The sequence below is a fragment of the Monodelphis domestica genome, chromosome 6 (assembly GCF_027887165.1).
Source record: "Monodelphis domestica isolate mMonDom1 chromosome 6, mMonDom1.pri, whole genome shotgun sequence".
Classification (NCBI taxonomy): domain Eukaryota; kingdom Metazoa; phylum Chordata; class Mammalia; order Didelphimorphia; family Didelphidae; genus Monodelphis; species Monodelphis domestica.
In genome coordinates, this window is record NC_077232.1 from 85,222,124 (window position 1) to 85,235,936 (window position 13,813).

Consider the following 13,813-nt stretch of genomic DNA (forward strand, 5'->3'; position numbering starts at 1 on the left):
ATGGATGGAGCACCAGGTCCTGGGTTCAAATGTGAATTCAGATACATCCTAGCTGTGTAACCCTGGGCAAGTCACTTAAACCCAACTGCCTAGTCCTTAACCTTGTTTCTGTCTTGAAATTGATACCTGTATCTATTCTAAGATAGAAGGCAAGAGCATTTTTTTTTAAATGTCCTGCTTTGGGCACATAATGGCTTTGTGATGTTGGTCAGTTTCAGTCCTTTAGTACCCCACCCCAGCTTTTTTCTTTAAACACTTCTATCTTAGAATCAATACTAAATATCAGTTCTAAGGCAGAAAATCAGTAAGGGCTAGGCAATGGGGGTTAAGTGACTTTCCTAGAGTCACAGAGATGGAAGTTTCTGAGACCAGAAACTCCCATCTCCAGGCCTGGCTCTCTATCCACTAGCCACTTAGTGGTCACTTTTTAGTCCCCTCTTTAAGACTATAATGCTAGCCTGACTTAGTAGAGGGAGTTTCTTTATTCAGGAATTTTCTTTACTAATGAAGTCACAGATCTAGTTCTCATCCCTATCCACTATCTTCTCATCTGACTGGGGAAATCATTAACCTTCCTTGGTTCTCAATCTTCTCAAAACGAAGGAGGTAAGACCAGATGAGCTTTAAGGTTCCCATCAGCCTTAAATTTCATGACACCATGAATTCCAGTGTCCTTTTCACTAAATCATATTATCAAGGATTCATTAAAAATACTTTTTTTCCAGGGGATGTCATGGACTTCTGGCCATCTCTCCATCATGCTTCAACATGAGTATCTCCACCAACCCCCAGACCTCCTTCCAGTTCCCCTCTATGTCTTGCCTTCTCTCATTAGAATATAAGTTCCTGTGGGCAGCTAGTTCACTCAGCAAATTGAGAGCCAGACCTAGAGGCTGGAGGTTCTGGGTTCAAATCTAACCTCAGACACTTCCCAGCTGTGTGACCCTGGGTAAGTCACTTAATCCCATTGCCTAAACCTTACTCTTCTGCCTTGGATCCAATGCATAGTATTGATTCTAAAACAGAAGGTAAGGGTTTGAAAAAAAAAAAAGAATATAAACTCCCATTATCCAGGAGCTGTTTTGTTTGCTTTTTGTATCCCTGGGACTTTGAATAATGTCTGGCACAGGGTAAGCAATTAATAAATTCTCTACCTATCTATGCCTGTAGTACTATCAAATGATAGAAAGAGTTCTAGACTTGGAATCAGAAGATTAGGACTGTGATCTTAGTTAAGTCATTACATTTCTCTGATCTCTGTTTTCCCTATTGATAATGGAGTGATAACAATGTCTTTGTTATTTTATTTGAGGAGTTGGAAAAATCAAATGAAAGACTTTATGATTATAAGCACCATTAAATATCATTTATTATTATCTCTCTTTTTGAAAAACTGTTAGATAAGTTTTATTAGCAGAAATATTCAAGAGCACAAGTGATTATTACTACTACAAAAGAATTATTATTTTACATAGTTAACGTTTAGCAAAATATTTTCCCAAGGTATTGATGAATGACAATAATAGTAAGATAGAGAGATTGATTTTATAATAGGTAAAAAGTAATAATAATAGATAATGTTTATACAATGTTTTAACCTTTACAAAGAACTTTAGATAATGTTAACCGATTTGATTCACAAAATAAGTCTGAGGAATTGATACTATTATTATCCTCATTTTATAGATGAGGATATTTAGCCTCAAAGAGATTGAGGGACTTACCCAGGATCACACAGCTAGTAAGTATCTGAAGCAAGAGTTGAACCCAAGAGGGATAATGGGAAATCATTGAACATTTCTTCCTAAGAACATAAGTGCCTTACCCAGACAGTAATAGGTAGAAAACTTCCATATTTCTTCAAAAGTTTTAAATGTCACTACAATAAGATCCTGGTCGCTGTGAATAGATAGCAGCCTGGCTGACAGCTCCTGGAGGAAAAAAGGAATGAAATTGTGATACTACAGTTGGCATTATTCAAAGGTTAGTTTTTGGCTATTATGCTGATGGCCAAATAAATAATCAAGATTGTTAGTGGAAAATGGAAAACAGAAAATGCCAGGTTATAAATCATCTTTAATATATTTTTTCAAAAGTCTCTAAGTTCTGATTTATGCTACCTATTTGCTTTGTTTTCCTCTAGTCCTTCAGAACATCCTCTGCTTGGAGCCAATGTTGGGTTATGTTCCTTGTGATAATAAAATTATTATTATTAACAATCATAATTCACATATAGTACCTCCTATGTACTGTAAAAATGGAGATTTGAACCCTGGGCTTAAATTCCCAGAAGTCCTTGGTAGTTCTCAGAATTCCCTAAAATCTCACTGGAGATACCCACCTGGGCCAAGAACAAAATGGGTATTTAAACTGACTGTACCACCTACTCTGTCTCTCTGCTTCCGCTTCTAAGCACACGCAGCTCTCTACCTAGCAGGCAAGATGTAGAGTAAGTGGTTGTGAATGGGCTCTGTGCCTAGGCATGTGCTTTCTTATTTTGTATTTTTTTTTATTTCTTAATCTTTAATAAACCTCATAAAAATATAATGCTTTTAGCAGAGACACTAAATTTAACTGTTAGTTCTTTATAATCTATTTCATTTTATCCTCACAACAATCCTGGGAGGCAGATGCTATTATTATCACCATTTTATAGTTGGGTAAACTGAGGCAAACAAGGGGTAAGTCAGTTGTCCAAAGGTTACAAAGGTAGTACACCTACCAAATCTAAGGATAGATTTGAATTTAGGTCTTCCTGACTCCAAGCTCAGTGTTTTATAAATTGAGCCAGCTGTTGGTTGGTTGGTTCTGGGTCAAAGGGAGAGGGGAACACTAGAGGCTTGTGATGGAAGTGCTTTATAAATCTTGAAAATGCTAGAGAAATATGAACTATTACTAACCCCCTCACCATCACTCCTACTCATGGGTTGTCTTAGTAAAATTATTGTTCTTTAACAATATGAAGCCCATAAGGGAAGGCACTGTCTAGCTTGCTTGCATTTATATCCGCAACATATAGCTGAGTGTCTGGCACATAGTTAAAAACTTCAATGCTCATTCATTCATTCACAGGACAGCCTAGAGTTCATCTGCTACTTGGCTCCTTCTCTCCCATACACTGACTCCAAGTTCCATTCTCTTTCAGGTATTTTTGCCCCTCTCATCCCCTAAATCTTCTCTACATCAGGTTAAATATTCCAAGATCTTTTCTGCACCCTCAGAAGGCAAAGTTTCAACTCTCATCACCATCTCTGGACTAAATACAGCATTTACTAACCTATTAAATATGAACACGACCTCAGAGTTTAATTTCTTTTCTTTTTTGGTTCTTCCTTAAGATTAATTAATAGTAATTAATAATTGTCTATTCTGGTTTGAATATACTGAATGCTCAGAGGCAGTACATATTTAAACAAATCCCTATCCTCTTAAAATTAAAAAAAAATTATTTTAAAATTCTTTTGAAAAAAAATTTTTTAAAAATTCTTATTGGTTTCAAGACAGAAGGGTTGTATTGTAAGGGCTAGGCAACTGGGGTTAAGTGACTTGCCCAGGGTCACACATGTAGGAAGTGTCTGAGGCCAGATTTGAACCCCGGATCTCCCATCTCTAGGTCTAGCTCTCAATCCACTAAGCCATTTTGCTGCACTCCCCATCTTTTTTTTTTTTAATTAGGCTACAGCATCAAATCTTACTTTGGTGAATGAATTCATAGAGCTATAGATAAAGAAATGCAAGGAACCATAAGGAACTTTTTGTGGAAGGATGGGGTTGGCTTTATGACCACTAAAGCCCTTTCCATCACTGAAGTTCTATGATTCTGTGGTCTAGTTTTGTTCCTTCATTTTACTGACGGTACAAGGGATCCATGATACTAAAGTGGTGAAGAACTCCTGGTTTAGATGATCTCTGAAATCTCAAGTAAGAATTCTCTGGTTCTTGACTTACCATCGAAAGCCCTTTTCATCATTCTCAAATGCTTTCTCACAAGGAACTCTTTAGGCAACCGTTCTAATGCCATCAACTCTAATTTCCCCTTCTGTAAGAAGCCTTTCTCAGTGCTCCTCAGCTGCAAGCACCTTCCTTTATGAGATTATCTCCCATCTATTATATATATATATATATATATATATATACATATAATTATATTTAACTAGTTATTTATATGCTATCTCGCCCATTAGAATGTAAACTTTTGTTTTTTAAAGAATCTTTTATTTTTTTTTCTTCTACTATATGTTAAAACAAATTTTAAAGCTTTGAGTTCCAAATTCTCTTCCTTCTTCTGGCCCTCCTCTCATTCCCCACCCGCCCTCCCCATTCTTGAGATGGTAAGCAATCTGATATAGATTTTAGATGTGTAATCATGTATAACATTTTCCCATAGTAGTCATTTTGTAGAAGAGATTTCAAGTAGTACATTTCAGGCTGCATTCAGATTCCATCAGCTATTTTTAAGAATCCTAAAGGCATTTTTCATCATAAGTCTCTGAGATTGTCTTGGATCAGTACATTACTTAGAATAATTAGATCATTCATAATTGTTCATCAAGAAATATTGCAGGGGGCAGCTGTGTGACCCTGGGCAAGTCACTTGACCCCCATTGCCTAGCCCTTACCACTCTTCTGCCTTGGAGCCAATACACAGTATTGATTCCAAAATGGAAGGTAAGGGTTTAAAAATATATTGCAATCACTGAGTACAATGTCCTTCTGGTTCTGCTCACTTTACTTTGCATCAGTTAATATAAATCCTTCCAGATGTTTTTCTGAAATCACCCTGCTTGTAATTTCATAATTATCATATGCCACAACTTGCTCAATTGATGGGCAACCCCTTAATTGTCAATTCTTTGCTACCACAAAATATTTTTGTACAAATAGGTCATTTTTCCCTCTGCGGGGCATCTCTTTGGAATATAATTGTAATAATAGTATTGATGGGTATGCACAGTTTTAGACTCCATTGAGCATGGTTCCAAATTGCTCTCCATAATGGTGGGATCAGATTGCAACTCTTTCTACAATACATTAGTGAGAATGGGAGTTCTTTGAAGGCAAGGACTGTTTTTATTCTTAGCACAGGACATGGCCCACAGTAAATACTTTAAAAATATTTGGGGGGCATCAAGGTATCACAGTGGATAAAGTGCCAGACTGAAATGGGAGGTCCTGAGTTCAAATATAGCCTCAGATATTTCCTAGCTGTGTGACCCTGAGCAACTGTCTAGCCCTTACTTCTCTTGTCTTAGAATTCACTCATGAATTAATCAATAAAAAGCAGTTTTTTAAAACCGTTAACTTCTGTGTGTGTGTATGTGACAGAAGTTAAGGGTTTTAAAAAAATGCTTTCTGTCTTACTAAGACAGAAGTTAAGGGTTTTAAAAAAATGCTTTTGGGTTTTAAAAAAATGCTTTTGATTGATTAATTTATCAATTACAAATCAATAGGGGTTTCCTAGTCTAGTGCACCAGGGTATGTATTTTTCTCTATTATTTAATAGATTTATCGGTAACTGGTTTGAAGACGTAGATCACAGGCTCATCACATCTGGAAATGGTACCAAGCCTTAAAGGATAATTAATGCTTTGGATGGCAGAGTCAGGATCCTATGAGATCTCAACTGGCCATCACAACTGAGTAGGATCTAACAAAATTTAGAGATAAAAGTAAAGGCCCACAGTAGGGTTTCAAAGGTCAGCTTCACAAATGAAGATAGAAGAGGCACATCTAGATGATGGTTCCTCTTGAAAAACATTTGAGCATTTTCATGGAATGCCAACTTTATATCAGTAATGACAGGACAACCCAGAACTAAGGCAGTCTTCTGCCACATGAAGAGAGGCAGCGTGTACGGAGGATCCTACTTGAGAGTATTCTGTTCAGTTCTGGATGCCATATTTTAGAAAGACATCAGTCAGCAAGGAAACAGAGGAGAGCATCCAAGATGGTCAGGGACCTCGATACCAGGCCAAAAGAAGGTCAAGAGGAAGAATCTGTAAAGACTAGCCCAGAAAGAGGAGGCTAAGGAGGTGCCTGAGAGTAGTGTTCAAGAAAGGCTATCATAAAGAAGTCTTATTCCATTTATTTGCAGAGGGAAAATCTAGGAATCATAAAAGGAATTAAATCAACAGGCATTTATGAACCACCAGGCAGGCACTGTGCTAGACACTGGGGAAATAAATTTAAAGAATGACCCAATTCCTTTTCTCAAGAAGATTATATTCCAAGGAAAGATGAAAATTTCGGAGTAGATTTAAGCTCAGTGCAAGGAGAAACAATTCTAAAAAAAATTCTAAAAAGATCTGAAAATAGAATTGTTGTGGAAAAACACACTCAAGTTTGTAAGCAGGGTCTCACTCCAAGAATGGGAGGCTCAAAACTCCATTGAGTCCAGAAATGAAATAAAAGAATTTTATTTAAATAAGTTTAAGATGGCATAATAACTAATAGCCTTGGGGCTGGTGGTGTAGCCCAAGGGGTAGTTCAAGATTTGAATATTTATTGAGGGTCTTGGGGCTTGTCCCCTCCCATTCCAGTGAAATCTCCCCCTTTTCTCAGAATAGGCCACCCTGGCCATTACAGGGTGTTACAGGCAGAAAAACCCAGAGTAAAGGAGGAGGGTACAAGTCCAGGTAGAGTTGTGTTTGGGCGTCTGACCCATCCTAAATGAATCTGAGGAAACCAAAAAGGGAAAATAAGGAGCAGACATCGGTTTGGGGGATTCTTCTGGATTGCCAGAGCTTTTAATGAGCAGGTCCCATGTTTGCCCCTTTTGTCCCACCTGCCATCATTTGTCAGTGTAGGAGACGTCTCACTACCCTTCTGGAGTGTCTTTTATAGGGATTAATAATGCGTAGCAGTTCCGATCTACGGTAAATACAGAATCATAGAAGTGATGAATAATACAGAATGGTGAATTGATTCCTGCAGATTTTGTGTGAAATACAAGATTTCCAAACATGAAGGGCCCACGGCTGCCCACCTCCATTAGCTTAGGGATAATGGGTCACTAGAAGTCTCCAAACGTAGGCTGGATGGTATAAAAGAGATCCTTATTTAGCTGAAGTTGGGTTCACACAGATATGATGACAGAGGTTGTAGCTAGATAGTAGCCCATCTGGAAAAGATCTGAGTGTTAGACTAGATAAACTTTGAGCTCCTTTTCAATAGTGAAGCCCTGTGACTTTACAGAGGAGTAGTGGATGTGGAAGCAGCTAGATAGCTCAGTGGATACAGCTCTGAGCCTGGAGTAAGGAAGACCTGAGTTCAAATCTAGCTGTGTGACTCTGGGCAAGTCACTTGACCTCTATTTGTCTAAGAGACAAAGGTGGCCAGAGTGCTAGACCTGGAGTCAGAAAAACCTGTTTTCTATCTGGACTCAGACATTTACTATAGCTATGACCCTGGTCAAGTCACTTAACCTCTATTTGCCTTCATCCACTAAAGAAGGAAATGGTTTTTGCCAAGATTACATGGAGGGTAGAGGTTATGGTTGGGGATGTAGACTCTAAATGAACATCCTAGTGCAAACATCAACAACATGGAAATAGGTTCTGATCAAGGACACATGTAATACCCAGTGGAATTGAGCATCAGCTACTGGAAAGGTAGGGGAGGGGAGGGAGAGAAAGAATATGATTCTTGTAACCAAGGAATAATGTTCTGAATTGATTAAATAAAATTTTAAAAAAAGAGTTGGGAAAGACAAAAAAAAAGATTATCCCATGAACAAGCATGGGCCATGGAGTCCCGAAGAACTAGATGTGACTGAATGACTGAACAACAGCAGGAGTGGACTTGGAAGGGTGAGTTCCAAGATCTGAGTTGTGTAAGATTAAAAATTAATATCCAATACTTCAAGTATTCTATTTATAAGATTTATTAATAGATACTTGAAGTAGAGGAAAATAAAAACCGTCCGTAAAGAGCAGTTTCTCAAACAGTGAAAGCGGGAGAAGAGAGAGGGCGGAGTTACAGCACCTTTTATCTAAAAAAACCAGAAGGACATAACAGGGACGAAAGAGGAATGCTGGGAAATGTAGTTCGAGGGTACAAAATCTAATTACACAAGTGGATTTCTGGTTTTATACTTTTTATACTGTTATACTTTTTAGCTTTTCTTCTTGGGCCAAACACTTTCCCTGAGGCCCGTGTCTTACCCCACAGTGGTGTTTGAGTCCGCTGGAGGAAGTAAGAACCATCGCCATGACCATAAGAGTAAATACAAGGAGGTGATCATGCCAGGACCTTGGTGGGGCAGCATCACACAGGACTTGCCTTAGATGCGATTTGACAAGATCATTTCTCCCAACAAAGATGAGTAAGCATAGATGACACAATTGTCAAAACAATCAGAATTGCACATGATAAGGAAAACTGGCCACATCCCATCCTATGGATCAACTACTTTAGTTCAAAGTTCGGCACTTTGGAGATGAGGCATGTACTTATAATTTTTTAAAATTTCATTTAATTGATTAATTTAAAGTATTTTTCCATGGCTAAAAGAATCATGTTCTTTCCCTCTCCTCCCTCCATTCTGCTCCTGTAGCCAACCCGCAATTCCACTGGGTTTTACATGTGTCATTGATCAAGACCCATTATTGACATTTGCACCAAGGTGATCCTTTAGGGTCTACATCCCCAATCATGTCCCCATTGAATCATGTGATTAAGCAGTTGTTTTTCTTCTGTTTCTGCTCCCACAGTTCCTTCTCTGAACGTGGATAGCATCTTTCTCATAAGTCCTTCAGGATTGTCCTTATAATTTTTTTTAATCATAAATAAATGTTTTGCGAAAACCCAACATCTCTAGTATTCTTAGCTGCATCTTTGAGTAGAATATAACCAACCAGCTCACACCTGGCAGGAAAGATGGTTTATAAAATGAACTTCACAAAACCCCTGAAGAAACAGTCTATCTTTGGGGAGCAGAGGTGGGCTTGAGGCTGAGGAACAGTTTGGATTAGATAATTTGTAAGAGTATTAAAACTAGGAGAAAAACCTCTTTTCTATGATCTAAGTTGCTTCTTGCCCTCCTTTGATGTTCTAAAGGCTCTAAGGTTTCTTCCAACTGTCTAGTTCTATGGTCTAGGATTCCCTTCAGATGCAAACTATAGGACTCTAACTGCTTAGCCATTGTCCTGAGTTAGATCAAGCAAAGACAGGGCTGACTCTCATTATAGATGTGCCCAAGTAATGCTGTGAGAGTGCTGGAGCCAAGCCCTGAGAAGGACAGGGAGGTATTTACATCAAATAAAGATCAGGGAAAGGTGTTCAAGGTTATTTTGGGAACTAAGGATAGGGATCGGTCCGGGATTTCATTGGGATAGGAAATACTAGGTGAGGGAAAGCCCATTTCCATTCTGAATTGTGAGTATCAATTCTGCCTCAAAAATTTGCCAGATGTGACCCTGGGCAAGTAAGCCTCAACTTCCCCATTTGTGAAATAAGAATTATATTTGATGGCCTTTAAAGTCACTTTCTTATGATTTCCTATGATCATACTGGTTCCCTTTTCGGTAAAATATTGGAATAGGTGATCTCTGAGGTTTTTCTAGTTCTACCTTTCTCTGTTCTAAGGGCTCTTTCATTTAAAACATTCTCTATTTTTTTCATTTTTTTTTTCAGTCATGTCTAACTCTGCATGATCCCAAATGGAGTTTTCTTGGCAAAGATACTGGAATAGTTTGCTATTTCCTTGTCTGGCTCATTTTATAGATGAGGAAATTCAGGCAAACAAGGCTAAGTGTCTTGCCCAAGGTCACACAGCTAATAAGTGTCTGAGGTCAGATTTGAACTCAGGAAGGCACGTCCTTCTGACTCCAGACCTGCTACTCTAACCACTGTACAATGTAGATGCCCTTTCCTGATGCAAATTCTCAGCATTTTATATTCTTAGAGATCCACCTAGAAGTTAGTGACTTGTCCTGGGTCAGGTAATAATAACCAATAATAGCTAGCTTTTATAAAGCACAGATGATCTTCACAACAACCATAGAAGGAAGGTAATTTTATTATCCTCATTTAACAAATAAGGATGTGAAGGCTGAGAGGTTCTGTTACTTGCCTACAGTCACAAGCTAATAGCTTTGTCTGATGAAGGATTTGGACTCAGGTTTTCTGATTTCAAGTTTCTATTGTATCACTTAGCTGCCTTGACAAATACATAAATTAAATAGATATTTTGCTAGAAGCAGCCCTCAAATCCTGGTCTACCTGGCTTTAAGACCAGCCCTTTGTCTACTATACCATGACTAGGGAAAGAGAGTTAAGTGAACGTCTTAGCCCTCCAATTAGGCTTAAGCATCAAAAAATCATTAAAACTTACACTGAACACAGCTGAAACTTCCCGGCTGTCATTTTCCAAGAGACGGAGTCTTCGCCTCAACTCCTCTTGTAGACAGGGGACAGGAAGGCCACTCTTTGGCTGCACCATGATGAGCTTCAAGGAAATATCTGGAAGAGATTAGATTGTAGTCAGAGCTATATTAGGAATTTTGGCACCTGGAGCATATTTCATTGCAGAAAAGGGTAGATCTGGTGGCTCAACTGAGCACCAGAAAAGACCATCAAACTCCCCATTTTCTGTGACTTCTGCTAGTCTGCGATCCTGCTCTATCCTTTGCTAGGACCAGCCTTCCTCTTTAATCCATGTGGAATGAGGGAGAAGTAGGCTGGTAGGGGACAGAGAGGCTCAGGCATGGTCATCTCTGTAAGAGAGCAAGGACAAAATATCCTATTTTCCCAAAGGAAATGCATTTCCCCCCTTTGGACAGCAACACCTTGGACAAGGATCTAGTTCTCTTATCCTAGTTACACATATAATCAAAGACATCTATTTTATTTCCTCAGTCTGTAATCCTTGAATGTTGACAGCACTTAAGACCTTTGCAGAAGGAAGAGGAGTCTACTCACTGAGACTCAAGGGCTCAGAAATCTCTACTTTTCTGAACTGCTTAAAGAATTCGTCTACAATAATTTTCTAAATGAATTCCCTTGAATTGTTTTCCTTTGCCATTTACTTCCCAAGCAGATTGATAACTCCTTGAATACTTTGGGGAGCCACTAAGTGGCTTAGTGAATAGAGCACTGGGCCTGGAGTCAGGAAGACCTGAATTCAAATCCAGCCTCAGACACTTACTATAGGATCCTGGACAAGTTACTTGACTTTGCCTCAGTTTCTCATCTGTAAAATGAACTGGAGAAGGAAATAACGAACCACCCCAATATTTTTGCCAAGAAAATCACATAGTGTCATGAAGAGCCAAATACAGCTGAAATGATTGAATAACAAACAAAAAAAAATCTATTTGGGCACATCAATACTCCTCCATTTTCCTAGAGAATCTACAAATGGGAATCGAGAATGAGGTTGGTCTTAAGAGTATAAAGCCAAGAATGCCTAGAGTCTTTTTTAGAACTAGATAGAGACACGTTTAGTGGCAGACTGCCACTGCCCAATCTCCTAGCAGAAGGTCTTAGAGAGAAGCATGATAGTTCGTGGGACAGAACTTTGTATTTAGAATTAGGACATTTTGAGTATCAATGTTGCCTCAAAAACTTGCCAGATGTGACCCTGGGCAAGTAAGCTTCAACTTCCCCATTTGTGAAATAAGAATTATATTTGATGGCCTTTAAAGTCACTTTCATATGATTTCCTATAATCATATTGGTTCCTTTTTCTGTGAAATATTGGAATAGGTGATCTCTGAGGTTTTTCTAGCTCTACCATTCTCTGTTCTAAGAGCTCTTCCATTTAAACCTTGTGTATTCTATGATAATTTCTGCAACCAACAAACCAGCCTTGTGATAAAAAGGGAATAAAAAACCAAACCAAAACAAAACAAAAAAAAAAACTGTAAGCCACAGTTACTACTCCTCAGAAACTTATAATCTAGTTGGGGAAAGTGAGGTACTTATGGCAAGAGGTAAAGCAAGTTTGAGTGTCTATAGTTGAAGATTGCAATGATTTTTAAATTGGAATTGGCCCATAATCATTTGGCAGCAGTAAAGTATCGTCATTGGAAGATCTGCTTAGCCCTTGGCCATTTACAGAAATTGACCCAACAGGTAAATAAAACAGGGACATGAGAAAGAGAGGAAAATATATGCCAGCAGGTGTCTTCTCAGGATGGTGGAGCCATATGTATTGGACGTTACTACCCTAAGACTCTAAAACAACATTTTTTTTACAAATTCTATCAAGAGGGAAGGGTAGCTAGGTCAGTAGCAAAGTTACATAAACATGGGCACCCTTAATAATAGATTTCTGTGTTTACAATGCCCTTTCCTCACAACCAAGTGAGGCTAAGACTTAAAGAAACAAAATGACTTACAGATGACTTTAAATAAATACCAAATCTGGGATTCTCTTCATCTCCAATCAAGTGGGTTTTTTTTGTTGTTATTTAATCATACTGTGCTACCTCCTCCCTATCTTGAGGATTTATGAATAGCTTCCATTTCTGTTACAAATTTTAAGGCACTATACAAACTCAAGTTATTACCATCTTCTAATTATCTAAGTTCATCATCACCTAGTTGAAATTTGGTAGCTGATTAAGACCACCTGGAGACTTTAAGCACCAAATCACATTTTAAATAATAATCAGTATGGCTGTAGCAGAAAGAGTACCATATTTGGAGGCTAAGGAGCTGAATGACCTTACCTCTCTGGGCCTTAATTTGTTCCTCTGTAAAAGGTCCTTTCTAACTCTGCCTATAATAATAATAATTATAATTATCCTGACTACTGGGCCAATGCATTGTACCCCCCCACCAGCTTGCTCTATGATCTGATGACTCCATTAGTTTTCCACCTCTAACCACAGAGATCATGAATTTCAAAAAGGGAATTATTATCCAGCCCTGTTGGAGAGGGGAAGGGTAATACTAAAGGAGAAGGACCCAGACTAACTGCTTCACTCACTTTGAGAGAACCTCGAAACACATGTATTGTGTCTATTGACTAATCTAATCTTCTCTGAGTCCATATAGAAGAACCCTTGGGTGTCTAGATATGTACAAGTAATTCTAAGCACTAAGCTAAGTTGTCTCATGGGGGTACTGATGAAGGAATGCATGCGTTAAATATATGCACCTTCTAAACTTCTGTGACCTAGACAAAACTCTCGTCACAACTCTAGTTAAAGCTCAGCTACTATATGGTGCTTGATACCTGTTGGAAAGGCTCCCATCTGGCCAAGGGATGTCCCCACAGTGGTCCTGCAGCTGTCAGAGAGTCGAGTATCTGAAATAAGAATTGTGAACATGAAAAAAGTTTCAAACTGTTACAAATAAAATGCCAAACTTCAGTAGCACAAAGAGCCCTGAAGATTGGATCTCTCTCTCTCTCTCTCTCTCTCTCTCTCTCTCTCTCTCTCTCTCTCTCTCTCTCTCTCTCTCTCTCTCTCTCTCTCTCTCTCTCTCTCTCTCTCTCTCTCTCCTCTTCCCCCTCACTCCTCCTTATCTCTCTCCCTCTTTCTCCTTATCTCTTCCTTTTCCCCTCTCTCCTCTTCCTCTCTCTTCCCTCTTCCTTCTTTCTCTCTTTTCCTCTCTCTTCGCCTGCCTCTCCTTCTCTCTCTCTCTCTCTCCCTCTCCCTCTCTCTCTCTCTCTCTCTCTCTCTCTCTCTCTCTCTCTCTCTCTCTCTCTCTCTCTCTCTCTCTCTCTCTCTCTCTCTCTCTCTCTCTCTCTCTCTCCCTCTCTCCTTCTCCTCCTCCTCCTCCTCCTCTCTCTTTCTCTCCTCCTCTCTCTTTCTCTCCCTCTCCCTCTCTGTCTACCCCCCCAACTATAAAACATTAGTAGAGC

General features: G+C 38.9%; 1 protein-coding gene across 7 annotated transcripts in view; it reads right to left on the reverse strand.

The window, feature by feature from the left end:
• The window catches only part of SH3TC1 (SH3 domain and tetratricopeptide repeats 1), a 127,813-nt gene that overhangs the window by 35,360 nt on the left and 78,640 nt on the right, over positions 1 to 13,813 (reverse strand). For all 7 annotated transcript variants that reach the window (XM_007496800.3, XM_056802377.1, XM_007496799.3 and 4 more), the window contains 3 exons: positions 13,184 to 13,255; positions 10,334 to 10,461; positions 1,826 to 1,931 (listed from right to left, as the gene is read on the reverse strand). In XM_007496800.3, the coding sequence (XP_007496862.1) occupies positions 1,826 to 1,931; positions 10,334 to 10,461; positions 13,184 to 13,255 (306 nt within the window). The remainder of the gene's footprint in view (positions 1 to 1,825; positions 1,932 to 10,333; positions 10,462 to 13,183; positions 13,256 to 13,813) is intronic.